The 18186-nt window shown below is 30.9% G+C and overlaps 2 protein-coding genes across 5 annotated transcripts in view; one reads left to right on the plus strand and one right to left on the minus strand.

Moving 5' to 3' along the window:
- Positions 1-18186, minus strand: part of LOC139495668 (metalloproteinase inhibitor 1-like) — a 64048-nt gene that overhangs the window by 6513 nt on the left and 39349 nt on the right. The gene's annotated exons all lie outside the window — the stretch shown is intronic.
- On the plus strand, positions 980-17899 carry LOC139495666 (uncharacterized protein in xynA 3'region-like). 4 transcript variants are annotated; one of them, XM_071283988.1, is made up of 10 exons: positions 980-1045; positions 4304-4559; positions 8491-8539; positions 9599-9801; positions 10629-10915; positions 11645-11785; positions 12848-13099; positions 14280-14389; positions 14727-14868; positions 16718-17899. In XM_071283988.1, exons 2-10 carry the CDS (start codon positions 4376-4378, stop codon positions 17465-17467), a joined length of 2118 nt encoding a protein of 705 aa, XP_071140089.1. In that variant the 5' UTR covers positions 980-1045; positions 4304-4375; the 3' UTR covers positions 17468-17899. The 4 variants fall into 4 exon arrangements, with proteins under 4 accessions (XP_071140089.1, XP_071140088.1, XP_071140087.1 ...); XM_071283987.1 differs by having other exon boundaries at positions 983-1045; positions 4322-4583; XM_071283986.1 differs by having other exon boundaries at positions 1003-1045; positions 4304-4583.

Consider the following 18186-nt stretch of genomic DNA (forward strand, 5'->3'; position numbering starts at 1 on the left):
TACTGCAAACATGAAAACATAAACGTGCTGCAACCATACTTTATGACTTCAGAAACTCGTCTTACTGTCCTTCCGACAACGATACAAGAAGACAAGATTTGTTGCTGGCCATCAATGAACAGATCAATGTGTAGTGACAATGAAACGTCAACAGAATTTGAATACGCAACGTCATCTGCAAGACATGTTTATGGCAGCAATGTCAACTGCTAATCAAATTGCCGAGTGCCATTGAGTACAGATTCATGCCATTAATGCTTCCCATCAACTGAATTGCCAAAGAATCGACCGAAGGAAAACCTTTAAAGCCCTCAAGTTCCAACCGCATATTTGCCAAAACCAATTAATGGGTTGACCAAATGCAAAATCAGAAGGTGCAAAACAGATCCTAAAACATGTCAGACAGAATTTGTTGATCTTCCTGACAATCATTTTGGCGTTTGTAACAGGCAGTCGTCGCTTTTGACGGTGACACATTCATTCAAAAATAACACAAAAATAATATAGTGTTGCGTTTCTAAAGCCGGTCAGTATATTTAGCAAGCATGTTCAACTGTGAAACACATAGACTATTATATTTTTAACACAAAGGTCTTTCAACAACATAAAAAGCATTCGATACAAGAAAGCTTCATTTAGTTGGTTTTGTTTGTTAATGATCTGGAAGAGTAAACTATGTTAGGAGAGGACTTTCATCTCTTGAATGTTTTCAAACAGTCCTGAAAGACAAATTGATGAGGCGGACGTCTCATATTTTAAGTCACTAAGGCAAAAAATTGTTTTCAAAGGAATGTTAACAAACATGATTAATATAAGTAACACACTTATGTTATAGCAACACGAACTTAATTCTATTACGCAAATCAAATCCAAGGTCATGATTGTCGAGTGTCGCTAATAAACATTATTTTCCGAAAACAGTCCTTTAAAAGAATCCTTGACTTTATTGTATAACTATCAATACATATTCGGGTTTTGCGCATGCCTTCTTATAAGATTGTTGACTAGGTATTTGGTAGGGAGACATATTAGAGTTACAACAAAGGTAAGATATAACTTAGTTTTAATAATACTGATAAATGTAAATCTTTTTTTTTTTCGGCTATCTAAAGATTTTTTAAATCACATTAATTAATTAAAAATACAAAACAAAAATAAAATAGGGGAGGGGGGATTGGGTTGGAATTAACCTTGATGAATTATGAATTATTTTTCAAACAACTTTTCTAATCTTTATGTCAATATGAGAAATTTGGAACATTTGCGTATTGCAATTGTTGTACTGACTTACAAATATAAATAATTAAGCTATTATTAGCCGGACCTTGTGCTATCTTTTAATGTAAAGTCTTAAAAATTACATTTTACACTTTGCAAATTCTACTCCTTGTATTTAAAGTGATTATGTATAAGCAAAAAGTTTACTGTAAAAAGTATGTTATCCCAATGACAGCGCAGTATGACATGCAAGAAACTTGTATGATGCCGCAGACTAGTTTGTATTTGCAAAACTTTGTTTACACACAGAAGAAAATATCAAAGTATATGTAGGTTGACTAGATTTCGGTGCAGACTTGCCACCTTGTACAAAAGTATGGTTATTTTGTTACCTTTGTTTAATGTCTCTTTGAGACGTCAAAATATGCAATTTTGTAAGATATCGCAGTATTATATTAATGCTACAAGACAAGTATGTTGACAAAATGAAATTATAAAAATACTGATATCTTACAGGATATGTCATTTGAACATTTGAAGGACGTTTTTCATACATGAACATTTCTTTATAATTTTATCAAAACACGGTTTAATTATACTCTCAATCATAGCTACACAACTGAATTTAAATTACGGATTTTAAAGTCAAATTACGTAATCCTTGGTGTAATTCTACTTGTTCACTTTAGGAAAAACCAAATTTCTTTTGTGCAAGTCAAATGTAGTTAGGGCTTGATCTTTCATCAGTTATTTATCAATTCAGTTAAAGATTTATGTAAATTTGATACTCCATAACATAAGTAAACAAGTACATATAAGTTCGACTGCATAAAAGTATTTACATGTAAAAACATGTTAAACAGGAAAAAACTTTTTTTAAATATAGCTCACTTAATATACGACAGTCAATTATACAACGTTGGATATCAATGTTTGTAATAATTTTAAACTGGAAAGTTAAATGCTAAAGGTTCTTGCTAGAGTGAATCTGTTCTTAAAATGAAATTGCAAATGCAGACAAGTGCTCCAACAGCGAAACAATAAAAGGAAAAGATATAGTACTTATTGAATGTTAGTACCGTATTTACCAATGACCTTTTTATGATAACGCCTTGACATAATTCTGAAATAAAATTTGTAAGATAAGCTTATTTTCTTAGGTGAAATACATATTTACAACGCAATATCTATCCATATTTATATTGTGACGGTCTGGCTTAGTGGTTAATTCTTTACTACAGTTTTTAGTCTGTATTTAAAGTAACGTTCATTTGACTTGGAAATAAAGTAACCAAATTGAAACTAGTTAACCAAAGAAGATGGGCAAGACTAAAGGAAGTTTTCATATTTTATTGATGCTTCAAAATACATATTAACAATTAAATAAAGGAGAGACTATTTGAGTTATACCTCTTATCATACATTTATATCATAATAGCTACTGCATATAGAGAAATATGGGAGAGACCTCCACTAGGCTCGACTGGCGTTCGTACTGTCTATATACTAGTATAATATTATTTCTGACAGTTTCTTATCATAGCACACATACGTGTATTCAGCCATAGTCACTCCGAAGAACGACACATATAATAGCATATATTTTATATAGCAAGAGCGCTCCTCTTGATTTGTTTTTAGAGATATTTCTCCAGAGCCATCAGCAATAATTATTTATATGTTATATATTACAAATTTTAACAATAACTAAAGATATTTACAACTATTTACACTGAACATGACAAAAAGTAGATTCTTCAAAATCTGACCCCCCTTTTTCTTATATAAATAAAAATATCATTCTAGTAAAGAGCTTAAACATAGCACAGGCGACTTATTCTCCCAGCTAAGATTCACTTTTGTAAAACTAGCACTAGGATAATTCCATATCCTCAAGTTACACGCTAAAATTTACGGATATAAATTTAAGGTTTATTCCCCTAAACTATCATATCATTTGCAAGATCTCTGCAACTTTATTAACATACATGGCCCAATAGTCTGTAACTTCTAGAGAAAAGCCCCAAGCTCACAAAAAAATAAACATTAATTTTTCTCCTTTTTCTCATCTTCATAAATTTACTCAGCTATTGACCATAGTCAAACATACCTTTTTCTGTTGATATTGCTGATTACAGCACAGGTATATAAACTGAGGGGAAGCAGCTTCTTTTTATTACTAGCTTAACCAAATTCGAACTTTGCCGCTACTGAGCTTTTATATGTCAGCGCCAGCAGTATAGGAGAATTTAGGCCTTACGATTGGTTCCAACAATATTCTCCTTACTCTAATTATCACGTGACCATTACTTTTTATGTTATTGTATCTTTCTAGACTTGTATTTATGTAACATTGAATCAAACTAATAATACATTTTATTTATAAAGCTTTATAGTTTGTCAGATTCTTGGTTTGAAGTATATATGGCTCGAAACCAAACTTTCTTACCGATAAGCCTAAAGCTATCGGGTTGCCTAGTAACTACATCAAGGAGAAGTAGTATTAGAAGCGAGTACTTGACTTCCTTTACAAAACTTGTGAAACCAAAATTGATCATGAAGACCTCAATATCTGCTGTTCTAAACCAAATACGATATTACAAACAACAACGACCATTTCCTAATGATTGATACGATATGAAGTAAGCATATAAATACTCCAAACAACATGTCATTATATAATCTATTATAAATCCACCCAGTAACCCGTTTCGTTCAGATGACAGATTTCCCCAATCACCGAACATATTTATCACACATAGCGAACATTACAATATATTGTATTATCTAGCTTCACTGTGATACTAATCGTTTGAATGACTTAAATAGACGTAGTGCAAACTTAAAACACACTACAGTAATCAGATAGCTACAAAGTAGTTTCTGTTTAGTTTTTTTCGAAAATGTTCTTTTCCTTGTTGAATGTCTTGGTTGAAGCTGCACTTAGTAAGCTTTTGTGTGATTTCTTTTCCAAAATCATCTAATTGCATACTGTCTACAAAGACAAGTTGTGAAGTGTGTGCCAACGTCAGAGTGGTTTAACTCCCCCGAAATATATGTATGATTACAAATACACTCGTTTTAGGCCGTTTTTATTTTCAAGGACCCAGCAAATTGCAGATAGAGAAGCCAATCATCGATTTTAACAGTTGAGAACATGGAATCTGATGACAATGAAGAGTTAGAGACCCAGATAAAAAGGCTTGAGGAAGAAAAGCGCCTCTTAGAGAAAAAGAAATTGAAAAAAAGAGTCAAAGAGTTACAAAATGAAGTAAAAAATATAGATTTAAGTGGACCAGCCAGTGAAAAATCGATTAGCAACGAACAGAAGCTAGGAAAAGGTGGGAGCAGGACTTATGTCAAAGGTATTAATTATAACATAATACAAAGAAAACGGAGAAAATAAACTGAGAAAACTTTAATCTTTTATTTGAGCTGTCATTTAGCGCTTGAAATCCGATATGAAAAACAAATTGAAAAAAGAACACAACAAATTCATTGAATAATATTTGATTATACATATTTGTTGATGAATTAATTTGAAATGAAAAAATGTAGATATATACTGAAAAGATACTGTAGAAATGTATAGAATGACAAATGGGATGTCATTGAATATTTATATATTGTATTCATAGTCAAATGCCAGAGAAAGGAAAAATAATATTTTAATAATGGAAAACAAACTAAATCTTTTAAATGAAAGATTAGACAAATTACCTGATAGGAAAAATAATGAACTTTTTAATCAAATAAAAAATTTAGAAAAAGATTTAGAAGAGATATACTCTTTAAAAGCCAAAGGAGCCCAAGTTAGATCAAGAATAAAATGGGTAGAGGAAGGGGAAAAAAATACTAAGTACTTTTTATCTCTAGAAAAAAATAGACAGGCTAAAAAATCTATTAATAAATTAATGACCAAAACCGGTGAGGTTACTGTTGATCAAAGTGAAATTTTAGATGTAAGTAAAGAGTATTATAAATCTCTGTACAAAAGTACATGTCCCGAAACTGAAATTTTAAAGACATACATAGAAAATACCCCCATTGATCATTCTTTAACTCCTTGTGAAAGCAAACAAGTGGATGGTAAATTAACTTTAGAAGAGCTAACATCTTCTATTTATAATATGAAACTAAATAAGACTCCAGGCAAAGATGGCTTAACAGTTGAGTTTTATCGACAATTTTGGCCAAATTTAAAACATATTGTATTGAATGTTTCTAATACATGTTATGATAATGAAACTTTATCTGAGACCCAAAAGATTGGGATAATATCATTGATTTTTAAAAAAAAATGACCCTTTGTCCTTAGATAATTACCGTCCAATTACTTTATTGAATACTGATGTAAAACTTATTACATATACTTTAGCACAAAGACTAAAAAAAATCTTACCCCTAATTATACATAGAGATCAAAATGGTTATGTTAAAAATCGATATATAGGATTTAACGTACGCCAAATTCAAGATATTATAGATTATGCTGAAAACTTTAATATTGATGGAGCTATACTATTTATTGACTTTTCTAAAGCGTTCGATTCACTCGAATGGGACTTTATGCTGGAATCATTAAAAAAAATTTGGATTTAATAAGTCTTTTCAAAAGTGGGTCAAAACACTTTACCATGATATAAAAGGATGTATTTTAAATAACGGGTGGATTTCTGAAACCTTCGGGATTCAACGGGGAATTCGACAAGGATGCCCTTTAAGCGCGTTATTGTTTGTTTTATCAGTTGAAATACTGGCTTGTAGGATAAGGGATAATAATGATCTGAAAGGGATACAAATAAAAATTGATAAAAATACTCACAGCCTAAAAATCTCACAGCTAGCAGATGATACAACTCTCTTTCTAAGATCTAAAAATGAAATAAAAAATGCACTTAATTTAATAGAAACTTTTGGATCTTTTTCAGGGCTTAAACTTAATAGAAATAAAACAGAAGGTATATGGTTAGGTAAACTAAAACACTGCAAAGACAAATTTGAAAGTATCAATTGGAAAGATACGGTGAAAAGTCTTGGCATTTATTTTGGCCTGAACAAAAAAGAATGTGAAACAATAAATATAGAAAGACAGTTTGAAAAATCAGAAAGGATACTAAATGATTGGAAGAAAAGAAAATTGAGTATGATAGGAAAAATAACTATAATTAAAACACTAGTTATTCCCAATATAACATACGTTGCTTCATTGATAAATCTAAGCAGTGAAATTATTAGTCAATTTAAAAAAATCTTATTTAATTTTTTATGGGAGGGTGGTAGCGAGAAAGTTAAACGCTCAGTGTTAAGAAAAGATTATACTGAAGGGGGATTAAAAATGACAGATATTGACGCATACATTGAGGCTATTAAAATAAATTGGGTTAAAAGATTAACTGATGAAACTTGTGCTAACTGGAAAATCATACCTACTTTTTATTTTAGAGAGTTTGGGGAAAATAATTTAATATTTAAAATGAATCTTAATACTCATAAGTCACTAGAAAACCTTAAAAACTTACCTACATTTTACTTTGAAATTTTGAAATGTTGGATTAAAAATGGAGGTGGAAAGACGAAAGTACCTGATAATTATAGAGATATAAGAAAGCAAGTTATTTGGGGAAACCAATATATAAAAACAGGTGGTAAAAGTTTATATTATAGTAATTGGGTAAAGGAAAACATAATTTTTGTAAATGATGTAATTGATGATAAAGGAGAAATTTCTCATAAAATATTAGATAAACTTAAAAAGAAACAAAATTGGATTTCCGAAATATGTTCCCTTCGGAAAGCTTTACCCAAAAGTTGGATCCAAAAATTAAAGAGCAATATATCAAAACATACTAAAATCAACATTACACAAGACATTAAAATGTTAAGTAATGGATTGTATTACGACCTAGACAAAATTAAGTTTAAAGAAATTTATAATATTATTATCAGGTCAAATAAAGAGCTTCCAGTAGGTTTTTGCTCATGGAAAAACCAACTATCAGGTGAAAATGTTATATATTTCATTAAGAAAAATTTATCTTTCACCTTTCTTTTTTTAAAAGATAATAGATTAAAAATGTTTAGATGGAAATTACTGCATAATATTTTAGCTATTAACCATAATTTGTATCGCTGGAAGGTAGTTAATAGTGAAAACTGTGAACTATGTTCTAAATCTGATAGCTATAATCATTTTTTCTTTGAATGCACATGGGTAAAAAATTATTGGACATTTCTACACAAAATATTTATGTATCTTAATATTGGGCAACATGTTTTTTGTCTACAAAATCTTGTAGTAGGGTACAAAATTGAAGATGTGGATTATCATGTACTTAATCATATTATAACAATTGTTTGCTTTGTGATTTATAAATGTTTTTATTTATCCGAAAAGAGAACCAAATATGTGAATATGATGCCAGTCCTAAAAAACGAAATTGATACACAAATTTTATATCATCCGGAAAATTCCTTTTTGAGAAAATTTCAAAGAAAAATTTTAGAAAATTGATTCTTTGGCTGTCATATTTATAGTTGATTGACCTACATTTTTGAGAATCACAAAAATGTCATTGAAATAAAAAGAAGACAAATTTCTAACGAAATTGCCTTTTACTTTTTTTGTTTGATTATCATATATAGTATATCATTCAATGTTTAGCGTACTTGAAAGATAAGACACTATCTAAAAACTACCATAATTCAATTATACTGACCTCTTAATCCGATCGAAACCATGCTCTTTCACTTTCGATTAATCCAAAACTAAAAGCTAAACAAAAGACGGTCAAAGTTCCGTTTTTCTTTTCATTGTGAAATAAAGTACATGTTGTAGACAGCTATTACTCTGTTAATTGTAACTAACACGCAATACTACATGTATGTAAAATTATAAAAAGTTTACCAATAAAATCCCCTGGTTTTATTGGTAATTAACCATACAGGGCAGAACCTTAATGCCATTGTTGTAACATTAAGGAGATTTGTTAACAACTATTATTATAGTAAAATAAAGTATCTGAAGTTGTAAAAAAAAAAAAAAAGTCAAATGCAACACAAATATTCCATAACGGCTAGCAAACTTGTGATGGCGTTTCTTAAACTATCGAAAGGATTAGTTTAATATATTCTTTAGTTACGCTTATAAATCGAGATGCCATGCATTTGTATTATTCTAACAAATTGTTAATCAGTTTACTTCTAAAACCATAATAATATCACATTAAAACTGATTCACTGATTACTATCAACTAAACCTTAATATTTTAGGTAGAAAGGATTTGACAGAAGAAGATGCTTTTACAAGCCGTCGAGCAACGTAAATAATTTTGTTTTGGCAATCGATTACAGAAATAACCAAGTTTACTTTTTTTATAATTCCATTAGATGTATGTTTCATTATAATTCGTAATTCTGGTTGGCTAACTGCTCATCACGTGTTATTCCTTTAGCAATTGCATTACACAATAACACTGATCATTCATGATAACACGAGGTCCCACAAAAAAAATGCACAAGTGAATTAATAAAAAAAAAAAGGATAAAATTTGTGTATTCATGATCCTAGCTAAAAACGAATTATAAGTATTGAATGCTTCTTTTTGTAACTTGATAGGGTTGTAGAAGCGTTGACCGTGTGCACATTTTTAGAATGAAGCGCTTCCGCGGTTCATACACAATGTACTTCGGTCAACGCTTTTAAACCCAAATGAAGTTACAAAAAGAAGCATTCAATTCTTAAATAATTTCCAGAACATTTGATATCACCCCAATTGTTTGGTGAGGTTCGTATAGCGCAGGTGTTATATTTCTACTATATGTTGTGTTTTGTGTTTTACAGTTTGTCTGTTAGTCTTTTGCATTTCTAGCCTTAACGTTCTCTGTTTATTTTCGACATACGAGTTTGATTGTCACTTTGGAATATTTCACCCCTCTTAAAACGTAAATGCAAAGTGTCTATTTTTTTAAAATATGCTTTATTAACCAATTAACAAATCAGAATCTTCCAATTAGTATATTAATTAAACTTTTGTCTACGACCTAAATTAGGAGAGTACCAACATAATAGTGATATTGCGAGTCTTTGGCACGGGACGAGTGATAGCTCCACATAATATGAGTTTAAGTATATACACCTTAATACTATTAAAACTGTATGTTGCATTCTAGATGTTCGTTTGCTTATTTCGTTGTGTAGTTGCAACATCTTCCTTAATAGTCAAAGTCTTTAACGAAAATCTAAAATAATTTATATTCGTTTGAAAGTTGAAAATTTCTTTAACAATCATAATATAAAGCTAAAGAATAATATAATAGATTATAAATCCCTCAAAACAAGCAACAAAATTTGATATTGTAAAATATTATAATTTTGTAGGCGTTCAAAACCAAGAACGTCTCCTGAAGACCAAATCAAAAGATTACGAATGATGTTTGAGTCGGTTGAAGAGTTGCTACGATCTCCGGATTATGACAAAGATCTTCAAGGTGAATTGTCGGCAGCATGTCCAAACTACATGAATGTTTTCCTAACAGCAAAACGAGATCTACTGAGAAATGATTGTGGAATCGTCGTAACAGGTTGGTAAACATATTGTTTAAAATATGAACACTGACAGAAATTTAACAAATAAAAGTACGTGTTATTGTTTTTATTTTCATTATTTTAATTTTCATGAAACACTTTTAAAGCTTGATTTTTCAACATGTGAGATGTGCATTAATGTTTCAAATTTGATTTGTGAGCTAATCCGTACAAAAAATGCCAACAAAAAAAAGAGGAACGAAAGATACCAAAGGGACATCAAACACATAAATCGAAAATAAACTGACAACGCCATGACAAACAAACAAACAAACAATAGTACACATGGCACAACATAAAAAAAACTAAAGAATAAAGAACACGAACCCCACCAAACAGTAGGGGTGATCTCAGGTGCTCCGGAAGGGTAAGCAATCATTTGTTGCAAGTAACGTGACTACAATGCCCTTCCCTTGTCACGAATGTGACCTACCGAATAAGACCGGTTTTGTAACAAAATGAGAAACACGACGAGTGTAACATATGGAGCAGGATTGTTCTCATTAGGGAGCATCTAAAATTGCTTCTTGTTTTGATTGGGTCCATGCTATTTTGTACCACTTTTTCATTTTTAAAACAAGGTTCAATCCCCCATTTTCTACCTTTGAAATTGCCTGTACCAAGTCAGGAATATGACCATATTGTTGTCCATTTGTTTTTGCCATTTAATTAGAGACTTTCCGTTTCTGAATTTTCCTCGAAGTTTGTTTTTAAAACAAGTTATAATGTATAAAGTAAAAAAGACGTTTTCAGATTATTCTTGAATACTCGTATCTTTCATATTTCAAATACAGAAACAAATATTCCTGCTAAACATTTTTAGGAGAAACGAGTGGCGGTAAAACAACACTGATAAATCAACTTGTCGGAAAGAAGGTTTTTGCAACAAGTAATTTGGCAGCTACTGGCACAATTACAAGAATTCGAGATTCAGAAAAAATGGAAATAAAATGCTATTTGAAAGACGACACTCTGAAGAAAGAGGAAGAAGTACAAGATGTAAAAAAACTAAAGTCTGTCATCAGAGGACTTACTGATATTAGTAAAATTCCAGAAGATTTAAAGGACATATACTATGTAGATGTTTACTTACCAGTGTCAATTTTGAAGGTAAAATATAACCATAAAACTGCATGTTTTAATGTCAAGCTGAATTTTATAAAAAAAAACTTATGCTGAAGTTCTTTTTTTTAAATTAATGCATAGCATTATACAATTAACGATTTTTACCCTCCTCGCCAGTTTATCCTTTCCTGATCTGTTTATTATTTGTGTTAAACAACATGATTAAATACGTGTGGTTCTGTGGAATTCAATCCTCAAAATTTCCTGTTATGACGTCACGAAAAAAGGCGACCATGTCTGATGACGTTACACAGAATGTTTGCTGATCATTGGAAAAGAAACATTTTTTTATTGTCAAGAACCGTCTTAAAATCACAGGAGAAACAGATTCTCCCATCAAAAATTACATGTAAAGATATTGCTCCACTTTTGATAGTGAAATCAAATCTTTTAGATATCCCGACTAGCCTCACGTTTAAAATTATAAATTAAAATATCTGTCTCGAATTCATTTGATAAATTTGATGTGTTTTATTTGAGTAAAGTTTGCCTCTCCTGCCAAAGCAATTCAGCAAGAAAATAAACAACGTATACAAAACATAAAGGTATATTGAAATAGCCTCATCTCTGATATAGTTTTATCATTTGTATGGCCAAAAAAGCAAGTGTATGGTACTTTGTGAATTTGATATCAACTTAAATCTCATAACATCTTTTTATGTTTTCAAACGGTTTGTAACTATCATTTTGATGTATATGCATTTTTTTCTCTAGGGAAATGTTATCATTGTGGACACACCTGGAATTGGAGAAAATTCAAGGCTTGACAATATTCTACTAGATTTTCTGCCTCATGCAGTGTCATTTGTATTTATTGTTAATGCGAAAAATGCCGGTGGAATACACGAAGAAAGGGTAAATTTCAGAAATTTTCAAAACCATCCATAGTATCTATTTCTGCTACACGGAATGTTAAGTATTTTCTCATTAGGCAAATTTAAAAATAACTTTAAAATGTTGTCGAGCTTTGCATGCTTGTTAAAAGGAAGCAGTACCTAGATTATTCAGATATTATGTTTTTTCATTTGAATATTTACTTATAAGAATGCATTACCTGACGTTATCCGACATAGCAGACAATATTTTTGTTACATATTTTAAAATGTTTAAGGTAAGTGATACGCATCATTGATAATAAGTGTGAGAAAATCAACCAAAATAAAAACCAGTAAGCATGTGTTCAGCTAATTTTTTTCTTCTGCTTTTCTATTTAAAATATGAATGAAATGCAAATCTATAAATTTCATTTGTCCTACAAATCAGCAGCAGGAACTTATTGTAACGATATTGTCAATTGATATTCAGCGTCTTATATCGCTTCAAATATTCAGAATACGTTATAATAATGTTTCATGAAGAAATAAACTGTCGCATAAGAAATTTATACTTTTAACACAGTATCTACAATATTTCTTATGTTCTTTGCAAATTACGTTTTAATATCAAAGTAACTGAGTATCAGGCTGTTACAAAGCCTTTATATTGTCCAGTTTGTCCTAATTTATCTAGATGAAATAGGTTTTACATCTAATTAGCCGATCATTGCTGCAAAGTTTAAAATGACCATGACCTATCAATATTTTTAGCTTATCTTTATCCTTAATTGATGCTCTACCAGCTTATAGTATCAATTTTAATTTCTTAATTTCTTAATTTTTACCTAACCTCACCTAAGTACATCCTTAACTCACTTTCAACATGTTTTTGCAGTCTAATGACTTTAGAAACAAATACACATCTAATCTGCAAATTTACCTATTGCATCCGATTCCTGAAAGGGACATGTTGACTGTATGTGAAATAGCACGGAGTTTTACAATTCACTAGGTTTTTTTGCCATCCTGATTTGTCTTATTAATCAATGAGATCTAAATATCGGTAAATAAAATGTTACCTAATTTCATATATTATTTTCAGCTTTCCAAAATTTTACAAACAATCATGACCAACAGAGAGAGAATGCCTTGCTTTGATCCTAGAGAGGTTATGTTTCTGACAAATCAGTGGGATATCATTGACAACGAAGAAGCGTCATCTGATGACGAAACAGATAGTGGAAGCGATAAAGAAGATCAACACACACAGACATGGAATCTTATTCAACGAAAATTGAGCAACGGCTGGGGTTGGTTTAATGTGGAGAACGTATTCCGAATCAGCTTAAAACAGGTGACACTTTATATGTGTATGCACATCTTTCTTCTTCCTGTGAAAGTATTACTGAGGTCGTGCTAAGAACATTAAGAAGAAATGAATTGTTAATATCTCAATTAACCTTACGCTATTTCTAGGCCGGAAAATGTGGACTAAACCTATACGTCGTATATGACAAAAAGATTGAAATCAAGCAGTTTACAGTAATTTATTATAACATATGTATTGTTATGTTTACTACTAAACTTATTCTAATTAAAGTAAGAGTAATAATAGTGCATTACTGTGAATTAATTATTATTCGTTTGATACCAATTTTCCTGGTATTGTAGGTAAAGATGAACCACGAAACTAAATGTTCAACGTGTAAGTTTTCCTTTTTCCAAGAAAATTGGTAACCACGAAAATAAAGGAAACCACAGCAATTATGTTTTTCCTTAACAAAAGAATATTAAGATTTTCAAACAGCTTGTCTTTTTTTGTACTATTTCTTATTTTGAAAGACCTTAGTAATGCTCCGACATAAGAAAAGTGTGTTATCGCGTTGAACCACTATCGCAGAGTTATAGTTGGATAGCGGCAACAAGATTCAAAAACCTGTCATTTTTTTTTTTTTTATTTTTGCTGGTTAATAATGATTGTTAAGTTAAACAGAAAAAATGCAATATCCAAAAGCATTAACTTTATAACAATTAAAACAGAGTAAAGTAAAAATTTATATTAAACCGAGTTTTTATTGTTACCATTATAAAGGAATTTAAAGCATTTGTCATTTAAGTTAGAGGTTTTGCTAGCTTTAAACCAGGTTTTATTCTCAATTTATTTTTTTTAAAATGTCTTGTGCGAAGTCGGGAAAACGGCAGTTGTTATCTTATATTTCTTTACTGTGTGTGGTGCTTTGTGTTTTGTTCACATCTGTGTTTCGATTGTTTTGTTGTTTTCCTCTTATAGTTCCCTAGGTTTTAGTTTGTTTTTATGCAATCGATTTATGACTTTCGAACAGCTATATATACTACTGTAGCCTTTATTTAAGATATTCACGTTGGTCAAAATGTAAAGTTATAATCTGTTTATTATTTGATTGGAGCAAACATAAAGAGAGTAAAAGATCACATTTTAGTTTATTAATATTTATTTAAAATGTTAATGTATAACTTTTGTAGTTTGATATATTTATTTGATTAACTGGATTTAGGTAGACAAAAAGATTGATAGCTTTTTTACTGAGGAATACAAGAGATTCGAAATCGTTTTAAAGGAAACGATAGACAAAAATGAAAACAAAAGAGTGGAATTTTATTACAGGTTAGTTGCATACATTTAACAATGTGTGGTTATGACAAATAATGTCAATCCTTATATATTTCTAATAATTGTATTGAATAAAATTCACTTCGCAAAGCATTTATTCTGTAAATTCTATTGTTAGTACAGTGGTTGGGAAAGGTCAATCATATCGTTTATGAATTATGTAAATTTGTCTGTTGAAGAAGTAAATTGTCCAAGTCTTTCCGAAAGGTAAATCAACTAAAGAATTTTGATTAAGCTTGGACTATTTAAAAGACTTTAAAATTGAAAAGAGGTGCCTATTTTTATAATTCCACACTAAGAGTAAAGGTAAAATAATGATGACTTTTTATAGATTTTTAAAAGATTTCATTCGGAATGCAGAGAGGGGTTCACTCGCAAGGTTAAAACTGTTGGAAAGATCAGAAGAAGAACAGCAGCGCATCATAGGTGAAAGTAATGCTAAGATTCGAGATTTGGAATTCAAATGCAAGAAAGTACGTAACACAATTTATATTTATTTTTAACAATTTTATCTCATAAGACTAAACTTTTATGAACGGAAATAACAATTTGTCCATTGGCGTAGTTTTAATGAACCTAACTCACTCTGGTATACGTATCATAGTTATCAAAGGTACCAAGATTATAATTAAGTACGCCAGACGCGCGTTTCGTCTACATAAGACTCATCAGTAACGCTCATATCAAAATATTTATAAAGCCAAACAAGTACAAGGTTGAAGAGCATTGAGGATTCACAATTCCAAAACATTGTGCTGAATACGACTAAGGTAATCTATGCCTGGGATAAGAAAATCCTTAGTTTTTCGAAAAATTCAAAGTTTTGTAAACAGGAAATTTATAAAAATGACCACATTATTGATATTCATGTCAACGCCGAAATGTTGATTACTGGGCTGGTAATACCCTCGGGGACGAAACGTTTACTAGTAGTAGCATCGACCCGGTGGTCTAAATAGTTATCAAAGCTACCAGGATTATAATTTAGTACGCCAGACGCGCGTTTCGTCTACATAAGACTCGTTAGTGACGTTCATATCAAAATATTTATAAAGCCAAACAAGTACAAGGTTGAAGAGCATTGAGAATCCAAAATTCCAAAACGTTGTGCCAAATACAGCTAAGGTAATCTATGCCTGGGATAAGAAAATCCTTAGTTTTTCGAAAAATTCAAAGTTTTGTAAACAGGAAATTTATAAAAATAATGACCACATTATTGATATTCATGTCAACACCTAAATGTTGACTACTGGGCTGGTGATACACTCGGGGACGAAACGTCCACTAGTAGTGGCATCGACCCGGTGGTCTAAATCGTTATCAAAGCTACCAGTATTATAACTTAGTACCCAGACGCGCGTTTCGTCTACATAAGACTAATCAATGACGCTCATATCATTGTATAGCGAGTATATAGGGTTAAATTCAATGGTGTCTATTGAAAAACAAGTTTAATTAAGAAATAGTTCATGGGGCTTGAATCCATCGTGATTTTACCACGGGTTGCCCTTTATGCAAAATATTTTACCTTGAGCGATAGCGAGGGGTAAAATATCGGCATAAAGGAAAACCTCGTGGTAAAATTAACATATATTCATGCTACCATGAAATATTTCGATTCTAATAGGACAATTACGTCATTTTTATTGGATCGAAGCGCTCTAGGTGGAGGCAAATATTCACCGTTCCCATGAATAAAACACTATTTGATTGGCGTAAACAAACGGATCAAACTAAATTAGTGACATGCTTAAAATATTTATAATACCGTATTAAGATAGTTTTGGGTGAATTTAAATGGTAATTTATTTTATATGTCTTAAATGTATAAATAAATATGGCACATTACACATATACACATCGTTTGTTTATGTTTTCCTATATTCTTACGTCAGCGTGTTATCACGTTGGGAAGCTCATTCATGAAAAAAACATATGACGTGGGAGTACGATCGGAACAGCCCACGCAATATATTCATATTTTACTACGGATGTGTAATCAAAGAGTTTGAAGGACGTCATGTTAGAATGCGCAATTTCGTCAAATTAAGGCCTTCAAATAATTATACATGTAGACCGAAACAGTTAAACTAAAATCTACACACAGTAGCAATTTTACGTATTTAACCTTGGAATTTTAATTCTCAGATTTGACCCAAAATGGAATTGTCAAACTCACTGAAATTTGGTATTTTTAACTTTTTTTTTTTTTTTTTTTTTTTTTTTATATAATCCATGTTTACTAGCCTTGAAATTAAGAAAAGAGAATGCAAATTAACAGGTTCAGGATAAAATTTTCTATGTAAATTTTGTATGTTGCAGTCAAGAATAGAATTGGAAAGTTACAAAACTGAAATCATTTCCACCCTAGCAGAGAAACTTCATGCATACCTTCACTCAAGTCATGGACGGGAGCACATCTTAAATCCTCCTGGTACAACAAGAATATCTGAAGTTTCATATACATCACTTACGGAAGAAGTGCCATCACGAGTTAAGACTGGAATACAGAAATGGTGCGATGGGCAGGAAGTGAAATCTGTTATTGAAGATGCAGACGCAAAAATACGATCCCTTGTCAAAGATATAGAGTCTAAACTGAAGGAAATTGAGATTGAGATGACAGGAATAAATACAACAGTCGACAACAGTCCAAGTGGCGCTGCTCTAATTGGACTTGGTCTTGGTCTTCTCTTTTTACCTTTTTCAATAGTATTTACTTTTGTCTTTGCATTGGTGTTTGCTCCTATATTTATGGCGTGGGGATGGGTTATTGGTGCGGAAGGTCGTCGCCAAAAGGCCAATGATATATATGACGAGTGCCTCACAAAGATATCAATGTATGAATTAAAGCAAAGTTTCGAAAAATCATTTGGTGTAGAATATGGTAAAATCATTGTCCGTGTTTTCGACGAATCGTTACCGAAAGTAATAGAAAGTCTGCGCAAAACAAATACAAAACTTCTGGAAGATCACAAATCTATCATACAGAAACGAGATTCATTTATGCGATTGAAAGACAATATCCAAAAAATACAAGTAGCAACTGAAAATTTTGAAATTAACTGTTGAAATGATTAAATGAGGTATTTTTTTTTCTTTTTTTTTTAATTGGTCTGTGTTCTCTCTTTTGTAGATGTTCCTTGGGCAGTTTTTGATAACACATTTTCATTCATTTAATGGGTTCAATGTTGAATTCATACTTTCAAAAAAATACAAAGCCTTAAGGAAAGTATTAAGGATTCAAGTAACTAACAGAGTAAAGAAATCTATAAAAACAGAAATTTCTGATCTCATACTCATTCTTTATTTTGTTACAAATTCCATTGTATGGATTACATAATGATTCTTCTAGATCACACATCATTTGAAACATCTCCATTATAGGTAACGTCGAGCTATACATTAGACCAAGTAATATTCTGCATCCAAAACGACAAATTGATAAACAGATTAATATGTAAAATGAATGAGAGAGAAAGACTCAAATAGCTTTTATAAAAATAGTGTTTAGGTAATTGTAGTTCCGATTTCATTGCCTTTTATATGTATGCGTAGTTTGTTTTGATTAGACAATTAATTGCCTCATTTTGTTTTATTAAGAGGATACATTATGATATTTATTGGAATAGAAAGTATATTCCATATTATTTTTCAATTTGGAAATAAAAACACATACAATTTAGTGTTATAAGAGTTATCAAAGGTACCAGGATTATAATTTAGTACGCCAGACGCGCGTCTCCTCTACATGAATATCAAAATAGAGTGTTTTGATAAAATGATGTATG

This window comes from Mytilus edulis, chromosome 11, assembly GCF_963676685.1.
Source record: "Mytilus edulis chromosome 11, xbMytEdul2.2, whole genome shotgun sequence".
NCBI lineage: Eukaryota > Metazoa > Mollusca > Bivalvia > Mytilida > Mytilidae > Mytilus > Mytilus edulis.